Source organism: Triticum aestivum, chromosome 5A (genome assembly GCF_018294505.1).
Source record: "Triticum aestivum cultivar Chinese Spring chromosome 5A, IWGSC CS RefSeq v2.1, whole genome shotgun sequence".
In the NCBI taxonomy this organism is placed as follows: domain Eukaryota; kingdom Viridiplantae; phylum Streptophyta; class Magnoliopsida; order Poales; family Poaceae; genus Triticum; species Triticum aestivum.
Window position 1 is genome coordinate 121,197,929 of NC_057806.1, and position 17,249 is coordinate 121,215,177.

At 41.2% G+C, this 17,249-nt stretch overlaps 1 protein-coding gene across 1 annotated transcript; it reads left to right on the top strand.

Moving 5' to 3' along the window:
- Positions 1–14,186: 14,186 nt before the first annotated feature.
- On the top strand, positions 14,187–16,512 carry LOC123102582 (transmembrane protein 205). Its single transcript, XM_044523983.1, has 3 exons — positions 14,187–14,496; positions 14,597–14,816; positions 16,111–16,512. The coding sequence occupies exons 1-3, from the start codon at positions 14,294–14,296 to the stop codon at positions 16,324–16,326; spliced, it is 639 nt and encodes a 212-aa protein (XP_044379918.1). The 5' UTR covers positions 14,187–14,293; the 3' UTR covers positions 16,327–16,512.
- The last annotated feature ends 737 nt before the right edge of the window (positions 16,513–17,249 follow it).

Genomic DNA, 17,249 nt, shown 5'->3' on the forward strand with positions numbered 1-17,249 from the left:
AAGTGTTGGTCTGAACTGAGCTGCCTGCGGGGCCACCTCGGGGAAACTTGAGGGCTGGTTTTACTCGTAGCTAGTCTCATCTGGTATGCCCTAAGAACGAGATATGTGCAGCTCCTATCGGGATTTGTCGGCACATCTGGGTGGCTTTGCTGGTCTTGTTTTACCATTGTCAAAATGTCTTGTAACCGGGATTCCGAGTCTGATCGGATTGTCTTGGGAGAAGGAATATCCTTCGTTGACCGTGAGAGCTTGTGATGGGCTAAGTTGGGACACCCCTGCAGGGATTTGAACTTTCGAAAGCCGTGCCCGCGGTTATGGGCAGATGGGAATTTGTTAATGTCCGGTTGTAGAGAACCTGAAACTTAACTTAATTAAAATGCATCAACCTCGTGTGTAACCGTGATGGTCTCTTCTCGGCGGAGTCCGGGAAGTGAACACGGTGTTGGAGTTATGCTTGACGTAGGTTGCTCTAGGATCACTTGATCATAGATTCTCGACCGTGCTTTTGCCTTCTCTTCTCTCTCTCATTTGCGTATGTTAGCCACCATATATGCTAGTCGCTTGCTGCAGCTCCATCTCATACCTTTACCCTTCCTATAAGCTTAAATAGTCTTGATCGCGAGGGTGTGAGATTGCTGAGTCCCCGTGACTCACAGATACTTCCAAAACCAGTTTGCAGGTGCCGATGATATCGTGCAGGTGACGCAACCGAGCTCAAGTAGGAGCCTGATGAAGACCTTGTTTGTAGTGTTGTTTCGTTTTCCGTTGATCAGTAGTGGAGCCCAGTTGGGACGATCGGGGACTTTTTCGCATTTGGGGTTTATCTTTATTTTGGTTCCGTAGTCGGACCTTGATTGTATCTGGATGATGTAATGCTTTATTCATGTATTGTGTGAAGTGGCGATTGTAAGCCAAATATGTATCTCTTTCCCTTATGTATTACGTGGGTTGTGTGAAGATTACCTCACTTGCGACATTGCATTCACTGCGGTTATGCCTCTAAGTCGTGCTTCGACACGTGGGAGATATAGCCGCATCAAGGGCGTTACACCTAATCACCGAGAACCTGAAGCACTTAGCACAAGATTTGACCAACACAGGGTTGTCATCATCATCCAAAACACAAAGTAGGGAAATGCCCTTACAAAAGGTATATTTGATATACATGTTATTGTTGTGTACTTTACTTGTGTTCATAGTAACCCCAGGGTATTTGATATCGTTTCAGTTGCTAAGATTAGTAACTCAAAACAGGAGTTGCAAAATGAACAAAGACTAGTTAAGGACGAGGTGACGATGTGTGTTGGAAGTGATTCCAAGGTTGATAAGATTACCATCGCACACTCCCTCTACATTCAGGATTAGTGTCGAACCTAAATAAATGTTATTTGGTGTTTGTGTTGAGCATGAATATGATTGGATCATGTTTATTGCAAATACGGTTATTCATTTAAGTCAGAGAATAATTGTTGTTCTGTTTACATGAATAAAACCTTCTATGGTCATACACCCAGTGTAAATGGTTTATTGAATCTCGATCATAGTGATACACATATTCATAATATTGATGCCAAAAGATGCAAAGTTGGTAATGATAGTGCAACATATTTGTGGCACTGCCGTTTAGATCATATTGGTGTAAAGCGCATGAAGAAACTCCATGCAGATGGACTTTTCAAATCACTTGATTATGAATCATTTGATGCTTGCAAACCATGCCTCATGGGCAAGATGACTAAAACTCCATTCTCCGGAACAATAGAGTGAGCCACTAACTTATTGGAAATAATACATACCGATGTATGTGGTCCGATGAGTGTTGAGGTTCGTGGTGGGTATCGTTATTTTCTGACCTTCACAGATGATTTGAGCAGATATGGTTATATCTACTTAATGAAATACAAGTCTGAAATATTTGAAAAAGATTAAAGAATTTTAGATTGAAGTAGAGAATCATCGTAACAAGAAAATAAAGTTTCTATGATCTGATCGCGGAGGCAAATATTTGAGTTACGAGTTTGGCCTTCATTTAAAACAATGTGGAATAGTTTCACAACTCACGCCACCTGGAACACCACAGCGTAATGGTGTGTCCGAACGTCATAACCATACTTTATTAGATAGTGGTGCGATCTATGATGTCTCTTACCGATTTACCACTATCGTTTTGGGGTTACGCATTAGAGACAGCTGCATTCACGTTAAATAGGGCACCGTCTAAATCTGTCGGGACGACACCGTATGAACTATGGTTTGGCAAGAAACCAAAGATGTCGTTTCTTTAAGTTTGGGGTTGCGATGATTATGTGAAAAGGTTTCAAATTGATAAGCTCGAAACCAAATCGGAGAAGTGCGTCTTCATAGGATACCCAAAAGAAACTGTTGGATACACCTTCTATCACAGATCTGAAGGCAAGATTTTTGTTGCTAAGAATGGATCCTTTCTAGAGAAGGAGTTTCTCTCGAAAGAAGCGAGTGGGATGAAAGTAGAACTTGATGAGGTAATTGTACCTTCTCTCGAATTGGAAAGTAACTCATCACAGAAATCAGTTCCAGTGATGCCTACACCAACTAAAGAGGAAGCTAATGATAATGATCATGAAACTTCAAATCAAGTTACTACCGAACCTCGTAGGTCAAGCAGAGCATGTTCTGCACCAGAGTGGTATGGTAATCCTGTTCTGGAAGTCATGTTACTAGACCATGACGAACCTACAAACTAGGAAGAAGCGATGATGATCCCAGATTCCGATAAATGGCTTGAGGCCATGAAATCTGAGATATGATCCATGCATGAGAACAAAGTGTGGACTTTGGTGGACTTGCCCGATGATCGGCAAGCCATTGAGAATAAATGGATCTTCAAGAGGAAGATGGACGTTGATGATAGTGTTACTATCTACAAAGCTCGACTTGTCGCAAAAAATGTTTTCGACAAGTTCAAGGTGTTGACTATGATGAGATTTCTCACTCGTAGTGATGCTTAAGTCTGGCTGAATCATGTTAGCGATTGCAGCATTTTATGAAATCTGGCAAATGGATGTCAAAACTGCATTCCTTAATGGATATCTTAAAGAAGAGTTGTATATGATGCAACCAGAAGGTTTTGTCGATCCTAAAGGTGCTAACAAAGTGTGCAAGCTCCAGCGATCCATTTATGGACTAGTGCAAGCATCTCAGAGTTGGAATATATGCTTTGATGAGGTGATCAAAGCATATGGTTTTTATATAGACTTGTAGAGAAGCATGTATTTACAAGAAAGTGAGTGAGAGCTCTATAGCATTTATGATATTATATGTGGATGACATATTTTTGATCGGGAATGATATAGAATCTCTGGATAGCATAAAAGGATACTTGAATAAGATTTTTTCAATAAAAGACCTCAGTGAAGCTGCTTATATATTGAGCATCAAGATCTATAGAAAAAGATCAAGACGCTTGATAGGACTTTCACAAAGCACATACCTTGACGAGATTTTCAAGGAGTTCAAAATGGATCAGTAAAAGAAAGGGTTCTTACCTGTGTTACAAGGTGTGAAGTTGAGTAAGACTCAAAACCTGACCACAGCATAATATAGAGAGAGAATGAAAGTCATTCCCTATGCCTCAGCCATAGGTTCTACAAATTATGTTATGTTGTGCACCAGACATATTGTGTACCTTACCATGAGTTTGGCAAGGGGGTACCAGGAGTGGATCACTGGTCAACGGTCAAAGTTATCCTTAGTTACCTAAGAGGACTAAGGAAATATTTCTCGGTTATGGAGGTGATAAAGATAAAGAGTCCGTCGTGAAGAGTTACGTCGATGCAAGCTTTGATACTAATCCAGATGACTCCGAGTCTCGATCTGGATACATATTAAAAGTGGGAGCAATTATCTAGAGTAGCTCCATGCATAGCATTGTAGAGATAGAAAATTTGCAAAATACATACGGATCTGAATGTGGCAGGCCCGTTGACTAAACTTCTCTCACAAGCAAAACATGATCACACCTTAGTACTCTTTGGGTATTAATCACATAGCGATGTGAACTAGATTATTGACTCTAGTAAACCCTTTGGGTGTTGGTCACATGGCGATGTGAACTATGGGTATTGATCACATAAAGATGTAAACTATTGGTGTTAAATCACATGGCGATGTGAACTAGACTATTGACTCTAGTGCAAGTGGGAGACTGAAGAAAATATGCCCTAGAGGCAATAATAAAGTTGTTATTTCATATTTCCTTATATCATGATAAATGTTTATTATTCATGCTAGAATTGTATTAACCGTAAACTTGATACATGTGTGGATACATAGACAAAACACCATGTCACTAGTAAGCCTCTATTAGACTAGCTCGTTAATCAAGGATGGTTAAGTTTCCTAACCATAGACATGCGTTGTCATTTGATGAACGGGATCACATCATTAGGAGAATGATGTGATGGACAAGACCCATCTGTTAGCTTAGCATAGTGATTGTTTAGTTTTATTTCTATTGCTTTCTTCATGACTTATACATATTCCTCTCACTATGAGATTATGCAACTCCCGAATACCGGAGGAACACCTAGTGTGCTATCAAACGTCACAACGTAACTGGGTGATTATAAAGATGCTCTACAGGTGTCTCCGAAGGTGTTCGTTGAGTTGTCATAGACCGAGATTAGGATTTGTCACTCAGAGTATCGGAGAGGTATCTCTAGGCCCTCTCGGTAATGCACGTCACTATAAGCCTTGCAAGCAATGTAACTAATGAGTTAGATGCAGGATGATGCATTACGGAACGAGTAAAGAGACTTGCCGGTAACGAGATTGAACTAGGTATGATGATACTGACAATCGAATCTCGGACAAGTAACTGATAACCCACAAGTATAGGGGATCAATTGTAGCCTCTTTCAATAAGTAAGAGTGTCGAACCCAATGAGCAGCTAAAGGTAGAACAAATATTCCCTCAAGTTCTATCGACCACCGATACAACTCTACACACGCTTAACGTTTGCTTTACCTAGAACAAGTATGAAACTAGAAGTACTTTGTAGGTGTAACGGGATAGGTTTGCAAAAATATAAGGAGCACGTAAATAAAAACTAGGGGCTGTTTTAGGTAAAGAAGCAATAAAGTTAGTATAGCGAGTGTGGAAAAGTGGTGGTAGGAGTTGCAAAATTGTCCCTAAGCAATTGACTACTTTACTAGACCGATAGCAAGTTTTATGTGGGAGAGGCAACTGCTAGCATGTCATCCCTGACTTAGAATTCTATGCACTTATGATTGGAACTATTAGCAAGCATCCGCAACTACTAACGTTCATTAAGGTAAAACCCAACCATAGCATTAAGATATATTGGTCCCCCTTCAATCCCGTATGCATCAATTTCTATGCTAGGTTGAAGTTTCTGTCACTCTTACCCTCCAATACATAGTCCTATCAACATACAACTAACCCTATGGTGTGATCCACGCGCGCGCTCATATGATGGGCACAAAAGGACAGCAACATAACCACAAGCAAATTAAATCAATCATAGTAATTCACCAATCACCGATAGGACAATGAAAATCTACCCAGACATCATAGGATGGCAACACATCATTGGATAATAATATGAATCATAAAGCACCATGTTCAAGTAGAGGGTACAGCGGGTTGCGGGGGAGTGGGCCACTGTAGATAGAGGGGGAAAGGTGATGGAGATGTTGGTGGAGATGGCGTAGGTGTTGGTGAAGATCGCGGAGATGATGATGGCCCCGACGGCGTTCCGGCGCCACCGGAAGAGAGGGGGAGAGGGGGCCCCTTCTTCTTCTTCTTCTTCTTCTTCTTATTCTTCTTCTTCTTCTTCTTCTTCTTCTTCCTTGACCTCCTCCCTAGATGGGAGGAGGGTTTCCCCTCTAGTCCTTGGTCTCCATGGCATGGGAGGGGCAAGAGCCCCTTCGAGATTGGATCTGTCTCTCTGTCTCTCTCTGTTTCTGCGCTCCCGGATTCTGCCCTTTCACCGTTTCTTATATATCCGGAGATCCGTAACTCCGATTGGATTGAAACCTTCGCCCAGATTTTTCTCCGAAAATTAGCTTTCTTGCATCCAAAGAAGAGCAGCAACTGCCTTACGGGGGGCCACGAGGGTAAGGGGTGCGCCCCCTGCCTTGTGGCCCCCTCGGGCACCTTCTCACGTTGATTCTTCTTCCCATATTTCACAAATATTCCAAAAATATTCTTTGACCGTTTTTGTCCCGTTTGGACTCCGTTTGATATAGATTTTCTGCGAAACAAAAAACATGCAACAAACAGGAACTTGCACTAGGCACTGGATCAATATGTTAGTCCCAAAAATAGTATAAAAAGTCACCAAAAGTATATGAAAGTTGTATAATATTGGCATGGAACAATCAAAAATTATAGATACGACAGAGACGTATCAGCATCCCAAGCTTAATTCCTGCTCGTCCTCGAGTAGGTAAATGATAAAAAAGATAATTTTTGATGTGGAATGCTACCTAGCATAATCTTAATCATGTATCTAATCATGGCATGAATATTAAGACACGAGTGATTCAAAGCAATAGTCTATCATTTGACATTAAGACAATAATACTTCAAGCATACTAATCAAGCAATTATGTCTTATCAAAATAGCATAGCCAAAGAAAGCTCATCCCTACAAAATCATATAGTCTGGCTATGCTCCATATTCACCACACAAAGCATTCAAATCATGCATAACCCAGATGACAAGCCGAGCAATTGGTTCATACTTTTTAACGCGCTTCAGCCTTTTCAACCCTCACGCAACACATGAGCGCAAGCCATGGACATAGCACTATGTGTGGAATAGAATATGATGTTGGAGGTTTGTGTGAGAAGACAAAAAAATGAGAAAATCTCACATCGACGCGGCTAATCAACGAGCTATGGAGATGACCATCAATTGATGTCAATGTGAGGAGTAGGGATTGCCATGCAACGGATGCACTAGAGCTATAAGTGTATGAAAGCTCAAACTGAAACTAAGTGGGTGTGCATCCAACTTGCTTGCTCATGAAGACCTAGGGCATCTGAGGAAGCCCATCATTGGAATATACAAGCCAAGTTCTATAATGAAAATTCCCACTAGTATATGAAAGTGATAGCTCAAGAGACTCTCTATATGAAGAACATGGTGCTACTCTGAAGCACAAGTGTGGTAAAAGGGTAGTAACATTGCCCCTTCTCTATTTTTCTCTCTTTTTTTGTTTTGTTTTGTTTTGTTTTTTTGGTGGGCTTCTTTGGCCTCTTTTTTTATTTGGGCTTCTTTGGCCTCTTTTATTTATTTTTAAAGTCCGCAGTCTCATCCCGACTTGTGGGGGAATCATAGTCTCCATCATCCTTTCCTCACTGGGGCAATGCTCTAATAATGATGATCATCACACTTTTATTTACTTATAACTCAATATTACAACTCGATACTAGAACAAAGATATGACTCTATATGAATGCCTTCGGCGGTGTAGCCGGGATGTGAAATGATCTAGCATAGCAATGACATCAAAAAACAGACAAGCCATGAAAACATCATGCTAGCTATCTTACGATCATGCAAAGCAATATGACAATAAATGCTCAAGTCATGTATATGATGATGATGGAAGTTGCATGGCAATATATCTCGAAATGGCTATGGAAATGCCATGATAGGTAGGTATGGTGGCTGTTTTGAGGAAGATATAAGGAGGTTTATGTGTGATAGAGCGTATCGTATCACGAGGTTTGGATGCACCGGCGAAGTTTGCACCAACTCTCGACATGAGAAAAGGGCAATGCACGGTACCGAAGAGGCTAGCAATGATGAAAGGGTGAGAGTGCGTATAATCCATGGACTCACATTAGTCATAAAGAACTCATATACTTATTGCAAAAGTTTATTAGCCCTCGAAGCAAAGTACTACTATGCATGCCCCTAGGGGGATAGATTGGTAGGAAAAGACCATCGCTCGTCCCCGACCGCCACTCATAAGGAAGATAGTCAATAAATACCTCATGCTCCAACTTCGTTACATAACGGTTCACCATACGTGCATGCTACGGGACTTGCAAACCTCAACACAAGTATTTCTCAATTTCACAATTACTCAACTAGCACGACTCTAATATCACCACCTTTCTATCGCAAAACTATTGCAAGGAATCAAACATATCATATTCAGTGATCTACAAGTTTTATGTAGGACTTTATGACTAACCATGTGAATGACCAATTCCTGTCAACTCTCTAAATAGATATAAGTGAAGCAAGAGAGTTTAATTCTTTCTACAAAAGATATGCCCACGCTCTAACAAATATAAGTGAAGCAAAAGAGCATTCTACAAATGGCAGTTTTTCTATGTGAAGAGAAACCGGCAATCCAAACTTCAAAAGATATAACTGAAGCACATGAAGCATTCTATAAAGCCACGCAAAAGATATAAGTGAAGTGCAATGAGAATTCTAGAAATCAACCAAGGACTATCTCATACCATCATGGTGCATCAAAGAAAAGTGAAAACTAAATGCAAAAGACGCTCCAAGATTTACACATATCACGTGACGAGTAAAAATATAGCTCCAAGTAAAATTACCGATGTTGTTAGAAGAAAGAGGGGATGCCTTCCAGGGCATCCCCAAGCTTGGTTGCTTGGGAGTCCTTGAATATTTCCTTGGGGTGCCTCGGGCATCCCAAAGCTTAGGCTCTTGCCACTCCTTATTCCTTCATCCATCGTGATCTCTCCCAAAACTTGAAAACTTCAATCACAGAAAACTTAACGGAAAGTTCGGTAAGATCCGTTAGTATAATAAAGCAAATCACTACTCTAAGTACTGTTGCAAACCAATTCATATTTTTTTTGCATTGTAGCTACTGTAATATAACTTTTCCATGGCTTAATCCATTGATAGAAATTGATAGTTTCATCAAAACAAGCAAACTATGCATCAAAAACAGAATCTGTCCTAAACATGATATTCTGTAGTAATCTGAACATTCACCATACTTCTGGTACTCCACAAATTCTGAAAAAATAGGAAAAATAAAAAAAAATATAGAAAGACAATGCAAAAAGTTTCAGAACCGTTTGACATTCCAGTAAAAATGTAAAATCGCGCACTACAGCCAACGTTTCTGTCCTGCACCGCACAAACCAACAAGCATTGTAAACATCCTAAAGGCAAACCTTGGCAAATTATTTTTATTTTTAAACCTTATAAAAGCACACAACAGAAATAAATGACTCTCTAAAACTTCTGGGTTGTCTCCCTGGCAGTGCTTTCCTTAAAGCCATTAAGCTAGGCATATAGTGCTCAAGTAATGGATCCACCCGGATCCCAAGGTATATCAAAGCAAATTTTAATTAACAATGATTTGTAATTTAGTAGTTAGCACAAAGTAACATATATCATGTAATGACAAAGTCTAACTCTCTTCCTATGCATCGGCATGTCATAAAAGAACAATTCATGCACACAAAGTAAAGGCCAATGCATAGTATAAACAGTTTCTTGCAATTTTTTCGTGTTGGAAACATAAAGAGGCGGAGATGTAGTTCCTATCTCATAATAATTGCAAGTAGGAGCAGCAAGCACATGCATATTATATCCATCAAAATCATCATGTGTAATAGTAAAACGCAACCCATCAATATAATCCTTAACAAGAGCAAACTTCTCCGATATAGTGTAGTTGGGAGAATTCAAAAGGATAATAGGACTATCATGCGTGGGTGCAATAGCAACAATTTCATGTTTAACATAAGGAACTATAGCAAGTTCATCTCCATAAGCATAATTCATATTGGCAACTTGGCCACAATCATAGCAAGCATCATCAAAAAGGGATATTTCAAGAGAATCAATGAGATCATAACAGTCATCATAGCAATCATCCTTCAGTGAGCACGAAGGAAAATTAAACAATGTATGAGTTGAAGAGTTACTCTCATTAGAAGGTGGGCACGGGTGATCAATCCGCTCTTCCTCCTTTTGTTCTTCGCTCCCCCCATCATCTTTTTCATCCAATGAGCTCACAGTTTAATCAATTTCTTCTTCCATAGACTCCTGCAAAATATTAGTGTTTTCTTGGACAGCGGAGACTCTCTCAATAAAATCATCAATATCGGAATTGAATTCATAATTCTCATAGCAATGTTTAAGTATAGCAAAATTTTCAGGTCTGTAAGCGGCATCATCTAGATTTTCACACTCTTTAAACAAAGATTCAATTTCATAAGCACCTATAAAAGCAACAAATTCTTATACTTGTTCCACATCATAGTAATCATATATACCATTAGCATAAGATGCCAAGGTTTTATCATCATTAAATTTGCATGAAAAGGGAAGGTGTGGAGCCTTCATCCTAGAGCAACAAGTATAGTCATATCTCGAGCATAGTTCCCAAGCATACCAATGCAACATATGAATTTGATCCCATAATAGTTTCCCTTTTTGAGTCAAGCGATAATCCCTAAAGTATTCACGTTGACCCAACATGTCTCCCATTACATAATTGAATGGGGTTTTCTCAGGATTATCAAAGTAGTACATAATATTTTTCACATAACCAACATCGAGGGTTTTAGGAGGTTCCCCATCTCCATGAGTAGCAGGTACACCTAGTTTTTTTGGTATTTCGTGTTCCATATCCATAATTAAAGATAGAGAACAACTTAGAACAGCAAATAAAAATTACTTAGTGATAAAGCAAACAAGCACACACGAGAATATTCACCCCACGCTATTGCTCCCCGGCAACGGCGACAGAAAAAGGTCTTGATAACCCACAAGTATAGGGGATCAATTGTAGCCTCTTTCGATAAGTAAGAGTGTCGAACCCAACAAGGAGCTAAAGGTAGAACAAATATTTCCTCAAGTTCTATCGACCACTGATACAACTCTACGCACGCTTAACGTTTGCTTTACCTAGAACAAGTATGAAACTAGAAGTACTTTGTAGGTGTAACGGGATAGGTTTGCAAGAATATATAAGGAGCACGTAAATAAAAACTAGGGGCTATTTTAGGTAAAGAAGCAATAAAGTTAGTATAGCGAGTGTGGAAAAGTGGTGGTAGGAGTTACGAAATTGTCCCTAAGCAATTGACTACTTTACTAGACCGATAGCAAGTTTTATGTGGGAGAGGCCACTGCTAGCATGTCATCCCTGACTTGGAATTCTACGCACTTATGATTGGAACTATTAGCAAGCATCCGCAACTACTAACATTCATTAAGGTAAAACCCAACCATAGCATTAAGATATATTGGTCCCCCTTCAATCCCGTATGCATCAATTTCTATGCTAGGTTGAAGTTTCTGTCACTCTTGCCCTCCAATACATAGTCCTATCAACATACAACTAACCCTATATATGGTGTGATCCACGCGCGCGCTCATATGTTGGGCACCAAAGGACAACAACATAACCATAAGCAAATTAAATCAATCATAGTAATTCACCAATCATCGATAGGACAACGAAAATCTACTCAGACATCATAGGATCTGTCTCTCCCTAGATGGGAGAGGGGCCCCCTTCTTCTTCTTCCTTGACCTCCTCCCTAGATGGGAGGAGGGTTTCCCCTCTGGTCCTTGGTCTCCATGGCATGGGAGGAGCGAGAGCCCCTCCGAGATTGGATCTATCTCTCTGTCTCTCTGTCTCTCTCTGTTTCTGCGCTCCCGGATTCTGCCCTTTCACCGTTTTTTATATATCCGGAGATCCGTAACTCCGGTTTGATTGAAACCTTCGCCCTGATTTTTCTTCGAAAATTAGCTTTCTTGCGGCCAAAGAAGAGTAGCAACCGCCTTACGGGGGGCACGAGGGTCAGGGGTGCGCCCAGGGGGCAGGCGTGCCCCCTGCCTCGTGGCCCCCTCGGGCACCTTCTCGCATTGATTCTTCTTCCCATATTTCACAAATATTCCAAAAATATTCTCCGTCCGCTTTTATCCCGTTTGGACCCCGTTTGATATGGATTTTCTGCGAAACAAAAAACATGCAACAAACAGGAACTGGCACTGGGCACTGGATCAATATGTTAGTCCCAAAAATAGTATAAAAGTCGCCAAAAGTATATGAAAGTTGTATAATATTGGCATGGAACAATAAAAAAATATGGATACGACGGAGACGTATCAGTAACATACCGATGACAAAGGGAATAACATATGTTGTTATGCGGTTTGACCGATAAAGATCTTTATAGAATATGTAGGAACCAATATGAGCATCCAGGTTCCACTATTGGTTATTGACCAGAGATGTGTCTCGGTCATGTCTACATAGTTCTCGAACCCGTAGGGTCCGCACGCTTAACGTTCGATGATGATTTGTATTATGAGTTATGTGTTTTGGTGACCGAAGTTTGTTCGGAGTCCCGGATGAGATCACGGACATGACGAGAAGCCTCGAAATGGTCGAGAGGTAAAGATTGATATATTGGAAGGTTATAAGCGGAGACCGGAATGGTTTTGATAAGGTTCGGGGATTTTTTGGAGTACCGGGAGCTTACCGGACCCCCCCCCCTGGGGAAAGTTAATGGGCCTAATGGGCCATAGTGGAGAAGAGAAGGCAGCACACAGGAGGTGGCGCCCCCCTCTCTTTCCTTCTCCTTCTCCCTCCTTTCCCCTTTCCCCTTTCTGTTGGAAGGAAGGGGGGCCGAATCCTACTTGGGCTAGGAGTCCAAGTAGGACACCTCCTTGGCGTGCCCCCCTTGGGCCGACCACCTCCTCCTCCCCTCCCCCCTTTATATACGTGGGTGGGGGCACCCAAAAGACACACCAAGATTTCTATTAGCCGTGTGTGGTGCCCCCCCCCTCCACAGCTTACTCTTTCGGGCATATTGTCGTAGTGCTTAGGCGAAGCCCTGCGCAGATCACATCACCATCATCGTCATCACGCCGTCGTGCTGTCGGAACTCTCCCTCGACCCTCTACTGGATCAAGAGCTCGAGGGACGTCATCGAGCTGAACGTGTGCTGAACACGGAGGTGTCGTACGTTCTGTACTTGGATCGGTTAGATCATGAAGACGTTCGACTACATCAACCACGTTAACCTAACGCTTTCTCTTTCGGTCTACGAGAATACGTGGACACACTCTCCCCCTCTCGTTGCTATGCATCTCCTAGATAGATCTTGCGTGATCGTAGGAATTTTTTTAAAATTGCATGCTACGTTCCCCAACATGGACATGGTGTGGGAGGAGCAGGCGGAGGAAAAGCTCGCCGCCGGCAGGGCGATCGCGTCGGATGCGGACCTGGCAGAGCAGGAGGCGTTGCTTGACTCCTATCGCTCCTCCGGCGATATCCGCCTCGCCCGCTGGCGATACCGCTAGCGGGTGGCGGAGGTGGCAGCCGCCTACAAGGAGTGCAATGAGGCGTGCGAGGCAGTGTTCGGCAAGACCAACGAAGAAAAGGACATTTGCGGGTCGCCGTTGGAGATCCTTATACCTTTACATAAGGAAAAACTCTCAATTTCCCTAAAAAACAAACATGCCAATAGGTATACTACTATAACTTATTGGGTGAGTTAATGTTAAATTTGATCTAAGATTTATATATTAGTGACATACTCTCTGTGTAAAGAAATATACAATCGTTTTATTCAGAGGAGTACTTATGAGCATTGTTTAAAAAAATCTTTCGATTCAACGATTAATCTTTTGATTTATCGCTACTCGGGGGTGAACGATAAGATTATGCCCTATCTTCAGGGAATCTACCGATAAATCGGACCTATTCATAGCACTATGTTTGCAAAAAAGAAAACTATGTATATATATGTTTTGTGGACCTTCTTATGCAATATGTATTGTTGTCTTATTTTGTTTGTCATTATATGAGGATTAAAAGGATAGAAATCAAGGTAACACTTCTACCAAATATTGTTTTAGCGTTGAATATAGCGTATTTTAGTGTTAGAAACCTGAGATTTGGACCAATAAAATCAATTAATCAGACGATTTCTGATTAATCTCTAATCCCCACCAACCAAGATGATAATTATCCTCAACATTGCCTATGGGTATGGTATAACCAAAATTGTGTCCCACTAGTTGTGGTTTTTGATTAATATAATTATTATTCTTTGACAGAAATAAAATACTATAATAAAGTTGGCTTTACTCTAAAAACAAAGAACTTCTGAGTATGGTTGGTGCTAGTGTTATATGAAGCTTCTAGAAGGCCCCGAGCCCCCAAAACACATCATCAACTACCTCCTTCCTGAGTTCTCTCTCACATAAACGACGCGTCGACTCTCCCTCCCTCTCCTCCTCCCCCCTCTAGCAATCGGCGAGCGATGGCGTGGGCGACACGGTTCCTGTCTGCGGTGTGCTTCTTCGCGGCGGGCGTCCTCTTCGCCCCAGATGTCCTCGTCGGCGACCGCTCCGGCTCCGGCGCCACCGCCGTCACGGCCGCCAAGGTGTCCCACCTCCTCTGCTTCGCCACCTGCTGGGGCGCTGCGCTCTGGGCTACCTTCATCGGCGGAATCATCATGTTCAAGTAATCATCTGCTTCCCCCCATGCTCAAATTCCCCCAATTTTTTGAAAAACGAACGAAATCTCTTGAGCTGATCGATTCGCTTTTACTGAATCCTCCAAGGAATCTGCCGAGGCACCAGTTCGGGAACCTGCAGGGGAAGATGTTCCCGGCCTACTTCACGCTCATCTCCGCCTGCGCCGCCGTCTCCGTCGCCGCCTTCGCCTACCTCCACCCGTGGAAGGCCGCCTCCGCCGTGGAGCGCTACCAGCTTGGCTTCCTCATCTCCGCGCTCGGCTTCAACCTCTCCAACCTGCTGGTCTTCACCCCCATGACCATTGAGGTAAACGCCCCTCCCTCCCCCCCCCAGGAGATCTCTTGGTAAATTCCCTGCAAGATAAAACAAATATTAGATCCACCCTCTGTAAACTGGACTAGATAACTGAAGTTATTGATTGTTGTCATTGCTCCGAATAAGCAATTGACCCTGGGATTTGTACCAAGGACTACTTAGCAGCAATCAGCAATTCGTATGGTGAACATATAATGTTCTGTTCGCATGTTATACTCATCATCTAATTTGCAGTTGCATGCCATATATACTTAGCAGCATAGTAGCATTATCTGTTGAATGTAACATCATGTAAACAGAGGGCAAAGCTGATAAAAGTATATTTACTTTGCTAGTACTTCTATGTTGGTTGATAGTTTAGTGACATGCTATTTGTGTACCGGAGGTGTTCGAAGGTTGCAGTTTGTGGCAAACCTTTATTTTGGGTGGGCTATCTTGATTCTGCCGTTGTCATTTTATTGCTTTTGGTCGTTGGCAGTACTTCAACCAAATATTTGCTGTAACTTAATGTTAAATGCTTGTCTAGGCTATCTTTTCATGCAATCATGCATCTTGTAATATTCTGCTCACTGCTATACTCTGTGCCCAGTTTTCTTCATGTGATTATGCTTTCTATGATATGATACTTATTTCTAAAACCAATATTTGGTGTAAATATGCCTTGTATAATGTACAGTACAATTGTAAAACTGTTCTCTGAATTTATTAGTCTCACATTGTGGTTGGGCAGCCTTGTTTTGTTAATGGTCTATTAATGGTACAGTTTCAGTACTCAATATAGATCTGTCGGTGCACCAACTGCCCATATTATTGCTAGCATTCTTTTTATGGAATTAGATGGATCCATGCACATCAGGGCAGGGAAAACCTGCATCTACAATGGAAGAAAAACAGTTTTAGCTAGATTGCTAGGCAAGATGCAGTAGTCTTCATCCATACATTAAAAGAATGTAAGTGGCAATGGAAATTAAGAAAACCTGAAGTTTATAAGCAAAATAATTGGCCACATCTTGACACCATTTGTTGGGCCATTCATATTCCAAGATTTGCACTCATGCTTAATTGTTAGCTTAATATCAGTATGTGACAACGTCTAGAATGATGTACTTATATGAAGAAACATTGATATGAATTGTGAGAAAAGGAACACATTTTTTATTGTGTGAAGTGAACCTAGGTGAATGGGAATTGTACTTTGATAAACTAGAAGGCACACTTTTCCTATTTCCTTGCATTTTCTGGTATACACAGCTGCTTGAACTAGTTGTATGCTTGCTCATTGCAGATGATGAAGAAGAGGCACAAGATCGAGAGAGAGCTTAGCATCGGTGACGAGGTCGGGTGGTCAAAGAACGTCAAGACGGCAAAAAGCAACCCTACCCTCGCTGCGATGAACAAGAAGTTTGGGATGATCCACGGTCTCTCATCGCTGGCCAACATCTTGTCGTTCGGCAGCCTTGCCATGCACTCCTGGTACCTTGCCAGCAAGCTTGAGCTGTGAAGTGTACAGGCACCCAGCTTGACCACGGACACACGGTTGAATCTAGTATCATCACAATATGCCTATGCTTCGTTCTAAAAGCGGCTACATGTTATGAGCTTGCAAACAGATTTAATTGTAGACTTGACTTTGGATGATTGTACTTGAAACAACTTGCTGGAGGAAACGTTACCGGTTACCCCGTTACTGCTGCCAAATGCTAATAGTATGTCTCGTGAGAACTTTCCTCAAATCCCCGATAGCTGATTTTTTTTTTGAGCGTCGATAGCTGAATTGCTTTGTGTGAAGTTCGTACAAGGAGTTTTAGGGTTGGGGGAGTGGCATTCCCATCCGCCCAGTCTGGTTCCTACGGCAGCGCCCTGCAGTTACAGAATATATCCTACACAGGCTCCACAAATGCTATGTATCGCTTGTTGTGAGCATTAAGCTTCTGATCGCTCACTAGCGTACGAGATGGGGCGGCTCATTAGGAAGGTTTCTGAACCTTTTTTTAATACTGTTCTATCTGTTTTATTTTGTATTTTGTTTTGGTTTGCTTTCCCGTTTTTTCAGTTCCTTTTTTTTCAAAAACTCACAAATTAAAAAAAGAAAAAATCTTCAAAATTTACTTAGAAATTGTTCCTGTTCTTAAAAAATGCTTGAAATTTTAAAAAGGAAATAAAATTTAAAAACAAATTGGGATTACAAAAATTATTCACAATTTCAAGAAATGTTCAAAAAATGTTCACAAACATTTTGTGTGTTACTTTTACTGATGTTTTGAATTCAAGAATATTTTTCATTTAATGATTTTTTGAATTCGTGAATCATTTCTTAATTCACGATTATTTTCTGAATTTATGAACATTTTTTTAATTTCCAACAATTTTTTCAACCGTGAACTTTTTTTGTATCCATGAACATTTTTTGAATTTAAAAAATTC

Excerpts from the sequence above, each read along its gene's own strand:
- LOC123102582 (XM_044523983.1), top strand. The coding sequence starts at position 14,294 with ATGGCGTGGGCGACACGGTTCCTGTCTGCGGTGTGCTTCTTCGCGGCG. Across the intron at positions 14,497-14,596 it reads GGCGGAATCATCATGTTCAA|GAATCTGCCGAGGCACCAGT; the intron begins GTAATCATCTGC and ends GAATCCTCCAAG. Across the intron at positions 14,817-16,110 it reads TCACCCCCATGACCATTGAG|ATGATGAAGAAGAGGCACAA; the intron begins GTAAACGCCCCT and ends TGCTCATTGCAG.